Source organism: Labrus mixtus, chromosome 24 (genome assembly GCF_963584025.1).
Source record: "Labrus mixtus chromosome 24, fLabMix1.1, whole genome shotgun sequence".
Lineage (NCBI taxonomy): Eukaryota > Metazoa > Chordata > Actinopteri > Labriformes > Labridae > Labrus > Labrus mixtus.
Genome location: NC_083635.1, coordinates 12197732 through 12217638, shown reverse-complemented (window position 1 = coordinate 12217638; position 19907 = coordinate 12197732). Strand labels below are relative to the sequence as shown.

At 46.1% G+C, this 19907-nt stretch overlaps 1 protein-coding gene across 1 annotated transcript in view; it reads right to left on the bottom strand.

Annotated features, from left to right (window-relative positions):
• nlgn4xa (neuroligin 4 X-linked a) overlaps positions 1 to 19907 on the bottom strand; it is a 76915-nt gene that overhangs the window by 33318 nt on the left and 23690 nt on the right. The window contains exon 3 of the mRNA XM_061032142.1: positions 12773 to 12925. Coding sequence (XP_060888125.1) covers positions 12773 to 12925 — 153 coding nt within the window. The remainder of the gene's footprint in view (positions 1 to 12772; positions 12926 to 19907) is intronic.

Genomic DNA, 19907 nt, shown 5'->3' with positions numbered 1-19907 from the left:
CATTATGTTAACAAACACAAGGCATTCTAGGAAATTACATGTGAGCTTCTGAGTGAAATTTTTCCATTTGAAGGCGATGATTGTGTCCGAGGTCGCAGGAAGTGAGTCATGCACTGCACTCCCAGGACGCATTGTGGGAAATGGCCTGTGCTGATGATTGAGTGTATCTGCTAAACAAATGAAGCCACCAGCTCTGACACGCTGTTATCACAGATTAAAAGCTAATGCAGCCATCTTTGCTGTCATCCTGCCTCACTTAACCGTCCTTGATTTTTTTTTTTTTTTACGTCTTGTTTTGTCAAAGTGTCCGTTTGAATGAGTTATTTTCTCTTCCCTTTCATTATCCATCAGACCTGCTGAGCGGCTTTTCAGGTCGTGCAGAATGAGCTGCCGACTCAGAGCTGTAATCACTGAGAATTCATTTTTCAGACTGCCATTATCTTGACTTTCCTTTGCTTCTCAGAGCATTTAGTCAGAGGGAAGCATATCGTAATCATCTAACATATTCTTAGAGAAAATGGAAGAGGGAGTGTGCGATCATCTGTCATTGAGGGGACTGGAAACAACTACGGAGCGTGGACATTTGCTCAGCCCCTGACCAAAAGAAATAAACACATTTTTAACACCATCATTCTTTCAGCCATTTTATCAGCCGTTATTATCGTGTCCATGTGCAGGTTGAGGCCCGGCTGGCCGGCGGGAACGTTCATCTCCTCCCGGGGAAATACCATCTGGGCTCTTTTCAAGCCTCCCAAATCCCCGCAGTGCATCTGTTGCATTCTGCACACGGCAGTCTGTACGGCGAGAGCGGCTCCCAAAGCTAATGAACACTCCACACTGTACCGTGTCCTCGGCCAACAACACTTACTCCATCCCTCACAGCTATTTCAGACGCCACAGTCAGGAGAGAACACACAACCTCGACGTGAATATCAATGCACTCTGGTTTCTGTTTGCAGTCACGGAGAAGGCTTAGCGAAGGACGGCGACAACGCTGACCTTTAACAGGCGGGATTGGAAAGGAAAACAGCGGATAGGGTTATGGAAGGAAAACTTTCTGATGAGTTAGAAAAGCTGACAGAGTGAAGGACGAGAGAGACAAGGAACAGAACGATGGTTGGGGGCTTTACATCGGTGCCATTTAAGAGAAACATGTGAGGCTGTTAGAAATCAATGTTTGTACCAAAATGTATGGAAAGTCTATGATTGTCATTTCTATGTAGCGAGATAAAACGTGAACCAATTTGAACCCATTTCAATGTCCCTGTTCTCCTCCAAGATCCTTAATTTGGAGCTGGATAGACGGTTTTAAGGCACCCCCCCCCCCCCTCCCCCACCCACACAGCTGTTTTGGACGCCCCTCGGTTTGCCACATATGAGAGCAGTTATCAGGTCAACAGGTGTTGCAGCGATGGAAGCGGGCAAGAGAAGTGGTTCAGATAGAAGTGATTGTACCCGACCTAAAAAGCCTCTGCATGTTTCTAATAAGCTCCACGAGCAGAAACGTGCTCAAACTAGGATCAATATTGGAGATGTTTTTGAAAAATGGAGAGAGGTTAGAACACAGAAAGGTTTACAGACCCATGCAGAGCTGGATAAACACTGAAGCTTCAGAGTCCACCACATGGTGACCTGAGTGAGCATCCACTCTAGAGAGGAGGAGGGGGCAGGCGGGGGGAGACTTTAAAAGCTCCACACTGCTCACCTGAATGGATGCAATAACATAAAGGTGGAGGAGATATAAACGAGTGGACATTGCTGATTAGTCAGACCGTGGCGGTGACACACAGAGCACCATTTGTCATGTTAATGGCTGTTTTGCCAAAGGGACAGATGACTCGGCTCCCCCTCCTCCTCCCGCCCTCGTCATGTGTGCAGGCCAAGACGAAGAGCATGTTTGTTTTCTGAGCTGCAGCTGCCGCCCTCTCTGCCTTTTCTGTGTGATGTCAGGAGGCATCTCTTCATCCTCTGACTCACCGCTGGAGTGTATATCTGCCACTGACAGACGCTGCGAGATGAAGATGGCACATTTCCCTCTCGCTCATCACGTGCTGTCGTCGCTCCACCGCCGCAGGGGATAGGAACTCTGGAGCTGTAATGACCTCCTCCGGGCCATGGCTGTCCTTGCAGAGACGAAGAGGAGTCATGAAGGAGGAGGAAGAGGAGCCGAGTACCTGTCCTCTGGCTACCAAACAGGCCACAAACAGACAGGAATAGAACGGACTGATGCTGAGGAAAACGGAGACGACAGGAACAAACAAAATACCTTTTTTGGCTCCTTTAAAGAAGCACAAATGTATTGTTGGCCACTTGGGGGCAGCAGAAGCAAGCTGCCAAAAAGATATTGACATATTTTCATCATAAGAAAATCAGAAACAGGACGACATAAAGACGCGGTCAGTTTTCAACAGACTGTTTGGTCAGGTTAAGAAACAAAGCTGCTGGATTGTTGGAGCGAGTACTCTGCAGGATTTTCCCTGGAGTGAATAGTCATGGAGATGCTGAATGTTACCATGAGCATCTTAATGTCACAACTAGGGGCTTGACAAAGCGTCCGAATTAGGCGGCAACCTCCTGGGTTGCAAAAAACTGCAAATCAAGATGGAAATGCCAACAAATGCAGTTCCCCCAGTGTCCACTAGAGTCTGTCTCCTGCAGTGAGTCAGTCCCCATAGAGCCCCATGTTAAAATGTCTAACTTTACAGCTGCAGTTCCTCCAGTGTCCACTAGAGTCTGTCTCCTGCAGTGAGTCAGTCCCCATAGAGCCCCATGTTAAAATGTCCAACTTTAAAGCTGCAGTTCCTCCAGTGTCCACTAGAGTCTGTCTCCTGCAGTGAGTCAGTCCCCATCGAGCTCCATGTTAAAATGTCTAACTTTACAGCTGCAGTTCCTCCAGTGTCCACTAGAGTCTGTCTCCTGCAGTGAGTCAGTCCCCATAGAGCCCCATGTTAAAATGTCCAACTTTACAGCTGCAGTTCCTCCAGTGTCCACTAGAGTCTGTCTCCTGCAGTGAGTCAGTCCCCATAGAGCCCCATGTTAAAATGTCCAACTTTAAAGCTGCAGTTCCTCCAGTGTCCACTAGAGTCTGTCTCCTGCAGTGAGTCAGTCCCCATCGAGCTCCATGTTAAAATGTCTAACTTTACAGCTGCAGTTCCTCCAGTGTCCACTAGAGTCTGTCTCCTGCAGTGAGTCAGTCCCCATAGAGCCCCATGTTAAAATGTCCAACTTTACAGCTGCAGTTCCTCCAGTGTCCACTAGAGTCTGTCTCCTGCAGTGAGTCAGTCCCCATAGAGCCCCATGTTAAAATGTCCAACTTTACAGCTGCAGTTCCTCCAGTGTCCACTAGAGTCTGTCTCCTGCAGTGAGTCAGTCCCCATAGAGCCCCATGTTAAAATGTCCAACTTTAAAGCTGCAGTTCCTCCAGTGTCCACTAGAGTCTGTCTCCTGCAGTGAGTCAGTCCCCATCGAGCTCCATGTTAAAATGTCTAACTTTACAGCTGCAGTTCCTCCAGTGTCCACTAGAGTCTGTCTCCTGCAGTGAGTCAGTCCCCATAGAGCCCCATGTTAAAATGTCCAACTTTACAGCTGCAGTTCCTCCAGTGTCCACTAGAGTCTGTCTCCTGCAGTGAGTCAGTCCCCATAGAGCCCCATGTTAAAATGTCCAACTTTACAGCTGCAGTTCCTCCAGTGTCCACTAGAGTCTGTCTCCTGCAGTGAGTCAGTCCCCATAGAGCTCTATGTTAAAATGTCTAACTTTACAGCAGAAATAAACATGTTTACATCCTGGTACAAAAACAGTTTGGGTCTCTAGAGCTCATTTCTTATTTTGTAAAAATTCTGCATAGTTTATTTTAATTGACTCAATATATTGAGGCAGAGATTAAACTTAAATTTGAATCATGAGGGGCATGCATGAGTTGACTGACAGGTGAGCAGGTTGTAGCTATTTGTCAGGAGGATTAAGCCCCGCCTCGGCTCCTCCTCTTTATGCCTTTCTAAATTGATCTAAGGTTAGGTAGATTCAGCATTTCCAACATGGCCACTGCCATTATTCTGCTCCAAAATGCTTCTTCACAAACCAGAGGGCGACGTCACTGAGACGCCGATGGTCTGTAATCTGAAAATCTGGGACTGAGCAGAGGGTCGATCGATCAAAGCATCGCATCTCTGTCTGACAGCGTAGCACCAAAGAGAGCACAAAGATCAAGGAGGCAAAAAAAGAACAAGATGATCAAATCAAGAAGTCAACATGTAGATCCTGAAAAGCTCTCGGCTGTTTTTGAAGCAGCTTGATGGATGAAAGACGTCCTGCAGGATCCTCTGAGGTATTCACTGGAGGTTATTATGCTAAATATCAGCATTGATTAGTGAGTTTTCAGATTTGCTGTATCGCTGTTATATTTGATTCAAGCATTTATCATGTCCTACATCGCTATGTTGTGGCAACCGGCCTCTGGAGAGCAAAAGTTAGGTTGAATCTTTTTTGGCAAGCCTCGCTGTTTTTACTCTCCTGGTGACTGATGTCGTGTTTTTGTCGACCCCTTCCTTTTTTTTCCCTCCTTCCTAAAAGCCAAAGAGCTGTCATCCTCTCCCTGCTTTGAAGCCCCACATGGCAGAGCAGTCCCCACTGTCCTCTGAAAGATGTCCTCCTTCTCTAATAATCCCCGAGGTTGAGGAGAGTGCAGGTTATTCCAGCTGATTGGTGAGCAGCACTTTGACAGCCTCTCTCTCGCTCTCTCTCTCTCTCTCTCTCTCAAACATTCATCACACACTTCTTTATTGGTGAGAGATTTCTCTCTCAGGGTCACCGGCTCAAACTAAACAAGCAGTTTACCGTGCCATGAGTGATACGGCAGGAAAGTCGCTTTTCATCCGGCTCGTCGGTGTCTGTGTCGGTGTCGGAGCAGGAAATCATATTTTTCCATCCCACTCTGACGTCTGTTTGAAGGCTCAGCGTGATGTAAAAAAACATGATGCCTGCGATGCTCTGACAGTGCCATCCCTTTTCTTCTCTTTGCAACCCGGACCTGAGCTTGTTGGGATGATTCCAGGCGAACACCCGCTGAACATGACTGACAGTTGGTTCCCTTTATGTGTCATAGTCATGTGAAGGTTCATCTTTATGAAAAACTCTAAACAGGCTCTGCTGGATCTCACATCTGCACTCCTGAAAATATCTAGATAATTTCAGAAGGACTCCTCCTGAGATTATCCGGTTGGTTAACACATGCACCTCACATCGGGAGACGATCCCTGTCGCTCCAGGTGAATTCTCCTGATTATATCCTGCTGCGTTCTCACATCAGATCACTCTGACTTCATGCAGAATAAACACTGCTGGGATTGTAAAACTTTCTGTTGCAGAGTTCAAAAGGGTTTAAAATGAACCAACGCAGCACATTCCTCTTCCTTATTTCTGGGTTTAAAACCGTCTAATCCATGATATGATTTCACAATAAATGTGATTTATTGATGATTTATTTAAACTCTCTCTGTTCTGAAGGGCACAGGTGTGTCTGCACTGAGTCAATAGTGAGTAAATTGGGGTTGCAGGTTTTTTTTTTCTCCCCCTGTTGGTTCCTAGCAAACAGAGCGGCGAGCAGCAGCAGCACGTCTCCATCAGGCAGGCATCACTAGTCGCCTCACGTCCGGCCGCGCTGGACACGCGGGGGGTTAGGAGGAGAGAAAATGGAGAGAGCCATGTGCGGCTGACAGATCCCAGAGCGGTGTAATGAAGCTCACCGTCACTCCGGCTCATGTGACAGCTTCCTGAGGCCAGATGGCACTCAGTGTTATCCAAGAGACCTCGTCCCACCACCCCCCCCGCCCCCGCCGCCCCCTGCTGCCGCTGCTGCAGCCCAAATCTGTGCTCACTGATGACCCTCTGCAGCTCTCGGGCAGGAGAAAACCTGGGGGCCATCTTGTTTAAAAGAAGGGAATCAAGACTATTGGCTGCGACGTCACTGTCCAGGTTTAACACTTTGAAGGATCAATCTCATTCCTGCTTTGTGCAATGACCTCTGACCTGTTGGAGCACCACGGATTTGTGTGCACTTGTCTGCGAATATTCCCACCTTCGTCCTTCTGGAGAGAGAGCCATCAACACTGTCTGCGTTTCTGTAAGAGACACCAGTGAGGTGCAGCAGAATGAAAGACAATCATACCTATAGCACGATCATAGCACCTCATCTAAAGGTGTGAAGGCAGACTCAATGTGTGCAGCTTCATAGTCCACCTCACAGCCCCCCATCAGATGCTGCAGGTGATTCAGAAAAACACATAAAGCGTCCTCTTTTTGTACAATTATATGTCTGATACTTGCTCGGTTTAAATATCTGCAGGTCAACATTATTACATGGCCGACTCCTTGGAAAAGGACCTTCACCCTCCGTATGGTCTCATGGTGTTAGTTCTTCTTTAACCCAGTTCTATCCCTCTATGCATGCACTGCACACTTTAATATACTTAGATCAAGCTCACTTAATGAGGGTACGTTTCACCGTGGAAGCACTACAGCTGCTAACAGTCCAGCAGGAAGTGTGAGGTGAAGAGGTGAAGAGTGATGAGTGATGAGTGTCTGATGACTCCTCACACTCCTCTTCCATCAGCCAGCCGTCACAGATACTATAGAGAGCTGCTAAAACACTGGGATGACTTTGCTCAGACAATAAGAGCTGCACAGACTCTATGAAGAGCTGCACAGACTCTATGAAGAGCTGCACAGACTCTATGAAGAGCTGCACAATCTGAAGAGCTGCACAATCTGAAGAGCTGCACAATCTGAAGAGCTGCACAGACTCTATGAAGAGCTGCACAGACTCTATGAAGAGCTGCACAGACTCTATGAAGAGCTGCGCAGACTCTATGAAGAGCTGCACAGACACTATGAAGAGCTGCACAGACACTATGAAGAGCTGCACAATCTGAAGAGCTGCACAGACACTATGAAGAGCTGCACAATCTGAAGAGCTGCACAATCTGAAGAGCTGCACAATCTGAAGAGCTGCACAATCTGAAGAGCTGCACAGACTCTATGAAGAGCTGCACAGACTCTATGAAGAGCTGCACAGACTCTATGAAGAGCTGCACTGACTCTATGAAGAGCTGCACTGACTCTATGAAGAGCTGCACAATCTGAAGAGCTGCACAGACTCTATGAAGAGCTGCACAGACTCTATGAAGAGCTGCACTGACTCTATGAAGAGTTGCACAGACTATGAAGACCTGCACAGACTATGAAGAGCTGCACAGACTATGAAGAGCTGCACAGACTCTATGAAGAGCTACACAATCTGAAGAGCTGCACAGACTCTATGAAGAGCTGCACTGACTCTATGAAGAGTTGCACAGACTATGAAGACCTGCACAGACTATGAAGAGCTGCACTGACTCTATGAAGAGTTGCACAGACTATGAAGACCTGCACAGACTATGAAGAGCTGCACTGACTCTATGAAGAGTTGCACAGACTATGAAGACCTGCACAGACTATGAAGAGCTGCACAATCTGAAGAGCTGCACAATCTGAAGAGCTGCACAGACTATCTGAAGAGCTGCACAGACACTATGAAGAGCTGCACAGACTCAATGAAGAGCTGCACAATCTGAAGAGCTGCACAGACTCTATGAAGAGCTGCACAGACTCTATGAAGAGCTGCACAGACTCTATGAAGAGCTGCACAATCTGAAGAGCTGCACTGACTCTATGAAGAGCTGCACAGACTCTATGAAGAGTTGCACAATCTGAAGAGCTGCACAGACTCTATGAAGAGCTGCACAATCTGAAGAGCTGCACAGACTCTATGAAGAGCTGCACAATCTGAAGAGCTGCACAGACTCTATGAAGAGCTGCTCAGACTCTATGAAGAGCTGCTCAGTCCTCAGAGCTCATCGTCTCCATCACAAGATGTCTGCCTCAGTACAGCGTGCACTTTTCATGCACTGAGCATGGTAGCACCTTCCCCACAGCAGCTGGAGGTTTCTGTTCGAATCTTTTGAAGTGCAACACCAGGAAATCTTGTGAGGTGAGACGACAGCTGTTACGCTGTTTTTGGACGACTTTTAATATCAGCCGGTGTGGTTGCAGGATGAACGAAGACTCCTGATCAAAGAACAAACCAGAAAGAAGTGTGATTGGTTTTCTTTGATTTGGTCACTTTTACTGCTAGGATGAAAATAGAGGAATTGTGTCCTGATCTGACTGACTGATCATTTTACCTGCATGTGCATTAGTCCAGCTTTGGTGCAAAGTGTTGAAACAAAGAGAAAAGATTCCAGAGCTGCAGACACGTTTAGTTTGTGTGTGAAGCAGCACCTTTCTAAAGTGTGAGGAAGGGAAACAACACCTTCTTCTTCTTGTGCAATCTGACACAAAATAAGTTTGTTCAGAAAAGTGTTATTTAAAGAGAGAAGCCAGGATGTTAAAAATCTGACCAACGAGAAACCAACGAGAGAGCAAACCTTCAAGGTGAAACCAGTTTGAATCTTTTCAGTTAATGACACCAAAAGGTTCCAGTGAGTCCAGTTCTGTTTGCACGTCTCCTCTCGGTGATGATTCGGCTTCTGTCTTCGCTTTTTGTCACTTTTCTGTGCACACATGACGCCCCTCCTGCGACCGGGACGGCACCAGAATTAAATTGAATGTACTGTGTGTCAATTAGTGAAGCTGGAACACAAACACACACACACACACACACACACACACACACACTTTGTGATTTGGGACTGGTATATTTTTGGGTGTTTTTTTGTCGCAGCCTAACAAGATCTCGGTTCCTACATTGTCACTCTGTCTGCTCCTCTCTCGCTGTTTTCTCCTCTTTGTCTGAATCCGTTTCCTCATCTGCATTCTCCCTCTTCGTCTCTCTCTCTCTCTCTTTTTTTTATTCCTCTCTGCAGTGCACACTTCTCCAGCACACCTCTTCCCCCTCGGCTCTCAGGAAACTAAATATAGTGACTGGTGCAGACAGCTCAGCCTTATAACAAATGGTAAGCAGAGCAGCAGCAGCAGCAGCAGCAGCTGAATGAGCTGCACAGACAATGAACCAGATGCAGAAAGCATCAAAATCACTCACACCTCCAAACCTTAAATTCAAAGCTGCAGACAATGAAGGTACATCGACGGGCCGTACCGCATGCATTGTGCTCAGATCATTTAAGTGCAACTTGAGTGGTACCAAAAGAAATCATTTACTGTGCAAAGAAATGTCGATACACTTTTTATACGCTCTTTTTGAAGAACATCCCGTAGTGTATGCGATGTGCGGTGGAGATATATCATCTTTTATGTGAGCTGTGCATGAAAAGATCACAACATAGATTCAAACATCGTACCAGTTTAAGAGCCTCAGTGCTGTTTTAGAAGCCGTTATTGATTACGTGCTAAATTTGCATCAGTCCCTTTTACTGCCAACAAAATCCTCAACCTGTTCTGTGTATTTAACCCTTTGTGTCCAACTCTAAAGTAGGTTTGGAGATGGGGATAATATGGTCGTTTTGTAGCGTGGCCTTTATAAGATAGTGGCCCTTTAAGATGGCGCTTCAAGGGTCGAAAAAAAGGACAACTCTGGATATCATGCTTTGATATTTCCAAAGTGGCAACCTCTAGTCTTAACAGATTAAGCCAATGCATGAGTGTAAATATGAATGTTTGAAGCCTGAGTGTCGTCGCCCATCTGTTCCTGCAGGGGGCGCCGGAGTCCCATCGATGGCGGTCTCCGTGTTGGAAATGCTGTCTCGGTCTGACTTTGAGTCAACCTAACGACAGGCTGAGAGCTGGAGCTGAGGTGGGTTTTAAACCTCCTGACAAACCGTTACACCGCGCCCACCTGTCAATCAGGTCAGCTACACGCCTTATTGTGAATAACTCTTATCCTTCATCAAATCAAAACTGATGAGTCATCAAAACATTCACCCCCCGTACAGTGTGTGTCCATCGAGACATGAGCTAATCACACCTATTTGGTTTTTTGAACCAGGCTGTAAACATGTTCATCTCTGCTGTAAAAACAGGCTTTTTAGAATGGGTGTGTATGTGACTTCCTGTGTTTCTGCAGTCAGCCTCTAGTGGACACTCCAGGAACTGCAGGATTTTACACTTCAGAATCGGCTTCATTTGTTAACACTGAAGGTTGCTCAGCATATTTCCTTAATGTCTGATCATATAGTACGGTCATTTTAACATTTCAGTCTCTACACATCTTACTGATTGGACCTCAAAGTTGTAGAAAACATCAGAAACTGGTTGTTGGTGTCACACTAAAGTGCATGGATAATGTTTCTCAATGTTTTATTCAGAAGACTTGTAAAAGTTGTTTGCTTGGTTTACAGCCAAAAGCATCAATAGTTGTGCTCCAAACCTCGGGAACAGAAGGTATCAAAGACTGGTATTTATAATTGAAGGTGTTTGGGATGCAGGTGTTAAAATCTGTGCTGCCTGGTGTGCAGACACAGAGTCTGCTTCAGTCCTCAGAGGCTCTGCTGGCTTGGTGGAGGATCTCTGAGAGAAGAGAGGCCTGTTTTTGCATCACACATCACTGCTCATGTTACCAGAGGAGGATATGAGAAGCTTCAGTGATGAGATTTTTTTTATTTTTATAATTCAGCCGCTGAGCTGAGAGCATTATCACACTGCTGCTTCCTCCAACAAAGCCTCCATCTTACAGAGCGAGGAGAGTGACTGCAGCTCTGACGCAGCTTTGATGGCTCCTTTTTAAACCAACGTTTCTGGCTGTGAAGCTTCAGGATTCTCACTTCCCTTACTTTTCAGACAAAATGCCTTTTAAGTAGCACAGCAACAGGACTATTTTCAAATGAAGTCAACTGCCTCTTTTCCCCGTCTATAAATACCTCGCCACGCTGATGCAAAATGTTGCAGCTCTGACACTGCCTTGGAAATCTGCCCTCGAGGGACGAGCTTCACTCGCTGCACCAATTAGACAGAACTGTTTATAAAGGTGAGGCTTAATAAAGTAGGTTGGCTCACAGGATGTAAAGCTTGTGAAAGAATGCGATTTCCAGACTCTTTCAGTCTATTTACAGAGTGTTTTATCATCTTCAAAATCCAAATAGCTTCATGAAACAACAAGAAGCTCCAAGCGAGCGACCTAGAAGGGGAGAAGTTAGGACCGAGACTCGGATCTTTCTTTGGCTTTTCTTTATGTAGAGACGTTTCAATTCTTTCTCTTTTCCTTTCAGACGCAGAGTCTGATACCTAACTGTAAGTATGCACCAATAAGAAGCTTCTCCTTGATTCCATTGCAACAAAAAAACAAACACATTAACATTGGAAAAACATCGATTGCCAACATTTAGCTAGCTTGAACTGACACCACACTCTCTGCAAAAAAATGTATCTGAAACTAGTCGATGTCCTGGTGTCCTATAAATCACGTTATTGGATCTCTGAATGACCGGTGATACAAAATAGAGAATTCTAGACTTCATCAGATGTCAACACCAATGCTTGTGTTGGCGTTGGAACATCTCCTTTGCATACTTAAGATGATTTTCTTCCCAATGTGCACATTTTCAACCCAATAACCAAACCTTCCAATGCTTTACAAAGACCTCGTATCCTGTCCTTACTTTGATAACTTTGATTGGTTTTAGGGATTTGATTTTTTCCCACATTGCCCCTGCAGGCCGTCACACCCCTTCTCTGATTCGGTGGTATTGGGGGCTGTAGTGTTGGTGAGTTTGGAGGGCGGCAGATGAAAGTTGCTGAAAGGGGCACGTTGTTGTGTTCATTTGTGGTAACTACGCAGCCAAGGCTCAAAAACCCAGGTAACAGTCCACACCTTGGTGTTATTTTCCCCAGCGCCTGAATGCTTTGGCATTTTGAGATGATTATAAAGAGGAAAAATTTGAAGGCTCAAACCGAGCCGAGAATTCTTTCCAAGAGTTTTCCAGCCACCATTTCCACAGCAAACATTGGTTAAACTTTAACAGAAGAGGGGCGAAGTACAGCCAGAAATCCTCCTGAAGGATTTCAATATAGAGTGGCTGAATTTTCAAAACTCTCTCCCCCAAAAAAAACCTTTGATGTTATCAGCCTGGGCTCAGACATTTTCTAGGGCAACAGACATTCAGAAGGCAAACCTTTATGTCAAAGGCAAGATAAAGAATCCCTGTGAGAGCGAGGAGCTACTTTCATCTAACAGACGGGAACTAAATCAGATGCACGGCTCTGCGGTGGAGATACCGCCTCGGATCACAACAGATCAATTTTCCCAGCATGGAATTTTCAGGGCTGCAGGATGTCTGATGCAGGAGAGTGATTAAAGTAATCGAAAAGGCAACAAATGTAAGAGTCTTTGTTTCATTTGCATGTGCTTATCTGGAGCTGTGGGGGTCACTCCAGGCTGAGTTGGAACATACAACCACTGGAATAAAGACGACCTCCAAACTACCAGCAACGCTTCCATTAGCAGCTGATTGGATCTGGGAAAACAAAACTCTCGATAGCTGGAGGCAACAGAAACAATGCACCATCTCTGGCTGCTCAGTGTATTCGCTCTGTGAGAAACAATCCGAGGTACACATGCTTAACTCTGAGTAATTAAAGAATCACAAACAGCTTCAGGAGGTTTCCACTGCTGACCTCGCTGCATGTACGCCCAAACAGCAAACGCCGTATCTTTCCTCCGCACAAAGAGCAGCCGGACGGAGAAACAATGGGACCCAATTAGTCATTAAATCAATCCCCCCCGAATCGATAACTCAATCTCAGCCTTCTCCAAACTAATTACAGCGCGCAGATTGGTGGACTCACCCAGAACGCCGAGCCGGTAGTTGATAGTGATGACGATGACGTTCCCGTAGCTCGCCAGGATGCTGCCGTCGATCATGTTGCCGGTTCCTTCCATGTAGGAGCCGCCGTGGATGTAAACCATGACCGGCTTTAACCCGTTCTCATCGTGGATATCTGCAGTGAGACAAGGGGAAAAAAAGTTAAAATATTGTTTTTCTAACCAGCAAAACCTCGAAGCAGACATGGCTGCATCCCGTGCAGGATATTTGGCAGGATATTCCACCTTAAATTAAAGTCAGTTACATGTCAGAGCTGGGCAGGTTTTCAAACATTAAAGGTGTGTGAGGTTTGAACCACTTTACAGCTTTGACTTTTTATTGTGAGTGACGTTACAAAGAAAGTCGAAGTTCAAATCTGCAAAAAAGAGTAAAACTAAAAAGATGACTGCATAGTTGAACCTTGTGAGAGGTCAATAAAGTTCCATTCAAATGAACCGAACTGCAGTTAAAGATGAGGAGGGGGAGGAGAGTTTCATCGGGTCGTCAGATTAACGTGTTGGCAACAGGATTCAGAGACATCGTGCAACAGGTAAACCACATTTATGTGAACGAGATCTTTCGTCGTTTTGATTCCAGATGAAATCCTGAAGACGGATTATGTGCAGCTTTAAACAATCTGCAGAGCGGGCGTTAGAGATGTTGGAGTACGCAACATCGGTAGGTGACGAATCCTAAATATCAAAGATGTTTGATATTTAAGATTCCAGATCGAGGAGGAGCAGAAAAATAACCATAGTGACACCACACACCTCAGGACGTTTTGGACAAATGATCAGTTGCGACAGACCACGCCCCCCCCCATCATTAAAGGCAGCAAATCAGGCCTTAAATCATCCGGCCTTCATGTTTCATCTCTTACATGAAGAGTATTTATCTCTCGATTAACTCCTCAGGAAAACAAATCCATCAATACCAATATATACAATCTAAGGGGTTTGCTGTCTGAGTCATTTATGGGTGGATCTCTTCACATCTGGCAACGTGTCGATGCATCAGAGGTTAAAAATGCTCTTTGTCACAGACTCTACATGTGCAGCCTGTAGCAGGAGCGTCATGTAGATTCGACTTTAAAGCAAAGTTTCTGGTTTTAGAAAAAGAAATGTTGACATTTAGAACAAGAAGATAACACTTGTTCAACCTTGGACCTTCATTAAAGATAAGGTCCTGTCTCCACACAGTCTGAGGCTGTAGTCTTCTTTGAACTGCAGTAACCGCTCCGGGTTTTAAAGAAAAAGGAAACTTCCTTCAAGCTCTCGGGGACTGAAGACGCTCGGCGTGGACACAATAGAGCGTCCAGCTTGAGCGCCAGTGATTGATCATTGGTACAGCGCAGCACATAAGAGTGATGGATGTTTCCGACCCCGCCATGTGTACATCTGTCTCCTCTCCTGCTGCTCCATTTGTTCTCAGTGCGGCGTGCAGGGAGCGCCGCAATTAAAGCAGATGAATGCTGTGTTTATGAAGCTCTCCAGTTGTGATTAAGCTGCGTGATTAGTACATGTGTAGGTGGCGGTTATGAATTAAGAGCGGCTCCTTTGCATGAGAGGAGATGGAAGGAGGATATATGAATCCTCCCACCGAGGATGGACGAGGGTGTGCAGTAAATGATCCTGCAGAATCTGACGCAGAAAGATGTTGTCTTCACTTTCTCTTTTCAACCAGAGTAAAATAAGTGTCCTGGTTGTCCTCACACGGCCCCGTCGTCTCTCAGACGTCGTGCTCCATAGTGAGCCTGGAACCAGCAGCTGAACAAACCCATTATCCCCGGCCCTGCCGACCAGCCTGCTTGGAAGTCTCTCAAATGTCATCCGCGATGAGAGCATCCGCTGAGGAAAATATTGAATTGACGGGAGAGCGGGCCAGCCGGTGTGCTCCTGGTGGGAGAGATTTAGAGCTGATTTTTGAGCTTACTGTCAACTAAAGCAAAATAAAACTGGCCGTTTGTTCACTATAGCTGCAGAGAGCCATGCAGGTTATATGTGGAACACGCTGAGAGGGAGGAGATTCATCTGATTTTAGTCGCCTGCTGTTTGAATTTGCTGTTAATGCAAGCTTCCCATTAACTCTGCAGCTACTGCTTGTTTTTCTAATCACACAAATAGCTCCATCGGTATTACCTCATCCCCTTCAGACGCCGCTGATAAAAGCATAAAACCCGAAATGCAACCTCCCTCAGCTTCCAGGTGCTGATACGTGAAGGGGATTTAGGTTAACGGGATGAAGGTAACCCTATCTGACAACCCAGGATGCACCTCTCCTTTGTTCTTCATGGTGAATAAATGGATTATTTGAGCTGTTTTTGAACCACTGCATTGATATTTCCGGTTGATGTCAGTGCAAAATAAGTGTTGAGGTGGATTGGTGGACGCTTTGTCGTTCTGGAAAATTCAAGAAACTGAAGATAGGTGAAGAAGAAAAACTGCTGAATCAGCAGAAACGTACATGAAGTGATTTACTTCGTCGGTTATTATCGTTCCAGAAATGACCGGCCTGTTTTTGATTATTATGAAAATGTGTTTTACCACGAGGTCGTATGTTTGTTCACATTACGCCCCTAAACACTCTCCTGTGTGTGTAATGGGTTTTCCTGCACCAATTACTGCTTTGTCTTCGCTCGCCATGGGCTGTGGTGAAAAGCACAACGATGTGTGACTCTGGCTGTTTGTGTGGAAGTTGTTGGCAGAGAAAGCACAACCAGGCAGGCAGCAGCAGCAGCAGCAGCAGGAGGAGGAGGAGTGTATCATTCTCCTCCTCCGCAGAAGGAAACAGTGAGGCGCAGGAGAGGAAAGCAGCCCCACAGTGACAGGTTATTAATCCTCGCCGGGGCGCAGAGTGGGAGCCTCGGCTTCGCTAATGTGCCCGCGTCTCCTTCACAAGTCCTCACCTGCAAACACAACCAGGGTGGAAGTACTGGACCAGTGCACCCTCTGCACCCCAGGGGGTACTGCAGAAAGTTTTTGGCAGTTTGCTGTGAAACCAAAAACTTAAAAACTGTATCATCCGACAAAGTCATTCAATTCAATTCAATTCAAAAAACTTTATTTGTCCCCGGTGGGGCAATTCAAAGTCACATTAACAACAGTGCAAGTAACGAAACATTTTAACCTAAATATAAAGTGTCAATTTAACTTAAAGCTTAAACTTAACTTAAAAACACTAAATTTAAAAGAGTAGATATAAGTGGACAGTGATCGGACCAACAGATGTAAACAGAACTATGTGCAGTAAACGAGAACTAAATATATATATATAGAGCTGTGTGCAAGTAGACAAGGTTGATTGTTGGGGAAGATCGTGACTGTTTTGGAGGGGATGATGTTGTCCACACAGAAGGAGATGTACGATGAAACAGTGTCCACATGCTCATTAATGTTGTTGGAGGGGCTAAGAGGTTATCCCAGTCAGTGGATTCAAAGCATCCTTGTAGTGTAAGAATGCTTTCGTTGGTCCACTGCTTGATGTTCTTAACAACTTTCTTAACCCTCTTTATTACAGGAGTATATGCTGGAGCGAGCAGGACGGCATGGTGGTCAGCAGAGCCAAGAGGGGGGAGAGCAACAGATCTGTATGCGTTAGGAACTGAACCATAGCATTTATCCAGTGTCTTCCCCCGGCGGGTGCTGCATGTAATATACTGCTGGTAGCCTTTTAGTGCTTTTTCAGGAGAGCAATGGTTGAAATCGCCCAAGATGAATTTGGGAGAGTCCGGTGATATGAGTTCCAGTTTATTTAATAAGTTTGTGATGTGTTCAGTGGCTGTGGCTGCGTTAGCTCTGGGGTGGATGTAAACCAGGATTAGAAAAAGCTGCGGGAAATTCTCTGGGGAGATAGAAAGGTGCGCAGTTTCTCCCTCACGACGATCCTCGAGCACCAGCGTGTGTTTACATGAAGACACACTGTGCCTGTAACTCGTCTGTTTTATTGCGGAGGGAGCGTACATTAGCCAGGATGATGTCCCCCGTTTAAGCCTGGCTCTGATTCCTCCCTTTCTCTTTCCCCTCCTGGTTACCTTGTTATCATATTACCAGAAGAAGAAGTGACGCTACCACTGCTTCCGTCAACGGCACAAAAGCACGCCATCAACTGGCATTACGATCTCCTGCAAGCTGATCAGAAAAGACAAGATAAATGTACACTTTGGTGATTGACAGGAGGTAGATTGCTTCTGCAGGCTTCAAAAAGCTTCTGCAGAGACCAGCTGATGACATCACCGAGACTACCACCATATTTTTTTTTCATAGGGGGAAAAAAAACCTCATATTAGAACATCACTATGTCTGTTTCCTGCTCTGGTAAATGACAACAACTTGACGTATCCTCAGTACAAAGCTTGGACTTCATTTCTGTGTTTTTATAACCGGAGAGAGAATTCAAACTGGCGTGTGACCTTTGTGTATCCCACAGGGTTAAATACAGGCCTTGCTGATTACAGAGGCAAGGCAGGTGTCAATATGTTCCTGTTTGTCGTCGAGTCCAGCATTAAGAGCGGCCCGGTGAACACAGCGTGGGCGGAGGGAACAACCTTGAGGAGGCAGCTGCACATAAAACAAGAGCTCTGCCATTAAGTTGTCATAGCGTCTAAGTGATGTGTATCTGATGGTCGCCGCGGGCCTCTGTGGGCTCAGACAAAACTATTCAGCCGGCTCTCCATCACACAAACAGGCTAATTGACTGCTGCCGCCCGTCCCCTTTCCTGTAGAGCAGCGGGGGAGCGGGGGAGGGGGGGGGGGGCTGCTCACTAGGAAAGACGCCCTGCAGATTTAATGCTTTATTGCGAGGAAGAAGAGGGTGGTCTCAGGGCGCCGTGTCCCCGTCCTGTCAGCATGAAGTGCACTTAAAAACTTTAAAGGAATCAAACTGCTTCAAGTGCTCCCCCCCCTCCCTCCCTCCCTCCCCCCCCTCTCTCTCTCTCTCTCTCTCTTTTTTAGTCTGAGTGTCTCTCGCTCGTCGTGCTCTCTCGGGCTCGCCGAACTTCCCCGGGTGACTGTGCAGCAAGTTCGTCCGGGACATTCATCACTGCCACCCGGGCAGGAGGGATAATATATTCCTCCACTGGCTGCACGGCGCTGCACACATTACTCATCTTTATACGGGTGAGGCAGGCGAAGGGAGGGGAGGGGAGGGGGGTGATGTTTGGGGGGGGGATGGGGGGGAGAGGGAGCTTGTTCGATGGGCTCTGTATGAATTTTCCAACGCTTTCTGCCATTACTGCGATGAACACAAACGGCGGTTAATGGAGGCGAAAAAGGAAGTGCGCGGCCGCTCGCCTATGACTGCCATCACCAGCCGTCTGTCCCAGCATGCTTTGCTCAGGCAGCGACTGACTTCCTGTTTATTACAGTTCCTCTGACATGCCAACTAAACACAGGCTGCCTCGTCTCAGGAGAGCCGCAGAGAGCCAGAGCTGTCAGGAGACGCTAAACAACCACCGACACAGGACGCTGAGACGCTATTTTAACCCACCATAATGACCCCTGCACTGTCGCTCTCTCCACAGGAGGAGTACGTTTGAGTTTTTCTAATAAAGCCCTTAACACTTCTTCTTCTTCAGGGACATAATTTGATAATTATAACTTAAGGCGAGCAGCATGTGTGAGAAAAGCTCGTTTAACGCTACAGATCAAACATCCAGCAGCGGGGACGTGTGAGTGAGCGAGCGAGCGGGAGAGCGAGGCGTCAGCTCTGCAGCAGCACCGAGGTGAAGGTGGAACCGCGGGGGATCCACTCTGGGTAATTCATCGCCACTGCAGATGTTCACACAGTCAGGGTGCATCGATCCTCCTGAAACCTCGGCGAGCAGAGGTGAAGCCTGAAGACGCCCTTTATCAAGAACCTTTCAGCATCTAGAAATCCACTTCACAGTGTGCTAAATCATCAGAATCTATTCTCTGTATTACACATAAACGTCGCCTGAAACATCTGTGGAGGTATTTTTCTCTTTCCTTCTGCTTTTTCAGCTGGATTATGTCTTTTTTTTTTCTCCTGCACCAGCTGCAGGGCAGATGGTGAGTTTTAATCAATTTTAACAACAGAATAGCTCCTCCTTAAGATGATGCTGCATTTGCTGCGAATCAAATCAATTAAAATAAATCATGATGTTTCCTTTTCAGTGTCGAGAACACCTGAAGGAAATTCATGCTTTGAGAAAATGAAGTAAAACGCTACCTTAAAGACCTCATATCCTCCTCCTCTTCAACCAGTTTAAATAATAAATCTTTATTATTATTAATAAATAAATCTTCTTCTAAATCCACTCTGATCCTGTATTTGATCATGTCTATAAACCCCTCTATTTCAGCCCTGCTCAGAACAGGCTGTTTCTGTGTCTGTACCTTTAAATATGTAAATGAGTTGTGTCTGACCACGCCCCCTCTCTGGAAGGGCTCGGGTGTACTCGGTGCTTTCTTGCTCCATGTCCTATTGTTTACGGTGAGAAGGCAGACTCAGAGGGCAGAACAAACACCTAGCTGTGGGAGTGTCACCCACCTGGGGGAGGGGCTACTGCCCTTTGTGATGTCATGAAGGGAAAATCTCCAAACGGCCCGTTTGAGCACACATTTTCTGAAAAGTGGAGCAGGCAGAAGACGGAGAGGATGGACTTTTCTCATCATTGGGGGGTTTGTAGACAGAGTAGAGACACATATTAGTTTTAGAGAAACATGGGGAAGTGGATTTTACAGAATATGTGACCTTTAAGAAAAAGAGAAAAATCCCATTAGAGGTGATTTGATGTGAAGCAGCTTCCATAAATATAATCTTCACTTGAGAGTTTTTATTCAACCACTCTGACTCAAAGATTTTATCCCTGCACACATACATTGCGAGTACGTTGGGGTTGATTTAAGGACACTGGGACATGTGGACAGAAGGAGCCGCTACACACAAACCGCTAAGCCGTCGGATTAAAGAAGAACTCCACCAACTCCACACGTAAACATCGTTTTCCTACACATGGATTGAACCATTCAGTTTATACAAACAGTTCCGGAATAATCTGTGGCTTTGTAGGAGGCTTTGTCAAGTCTGAGAACAAGGTAGCCACGATGGTTTAATGATGCAGTTGTGTTGCATTATGGGAACTGTAGGAGTTTGACCCA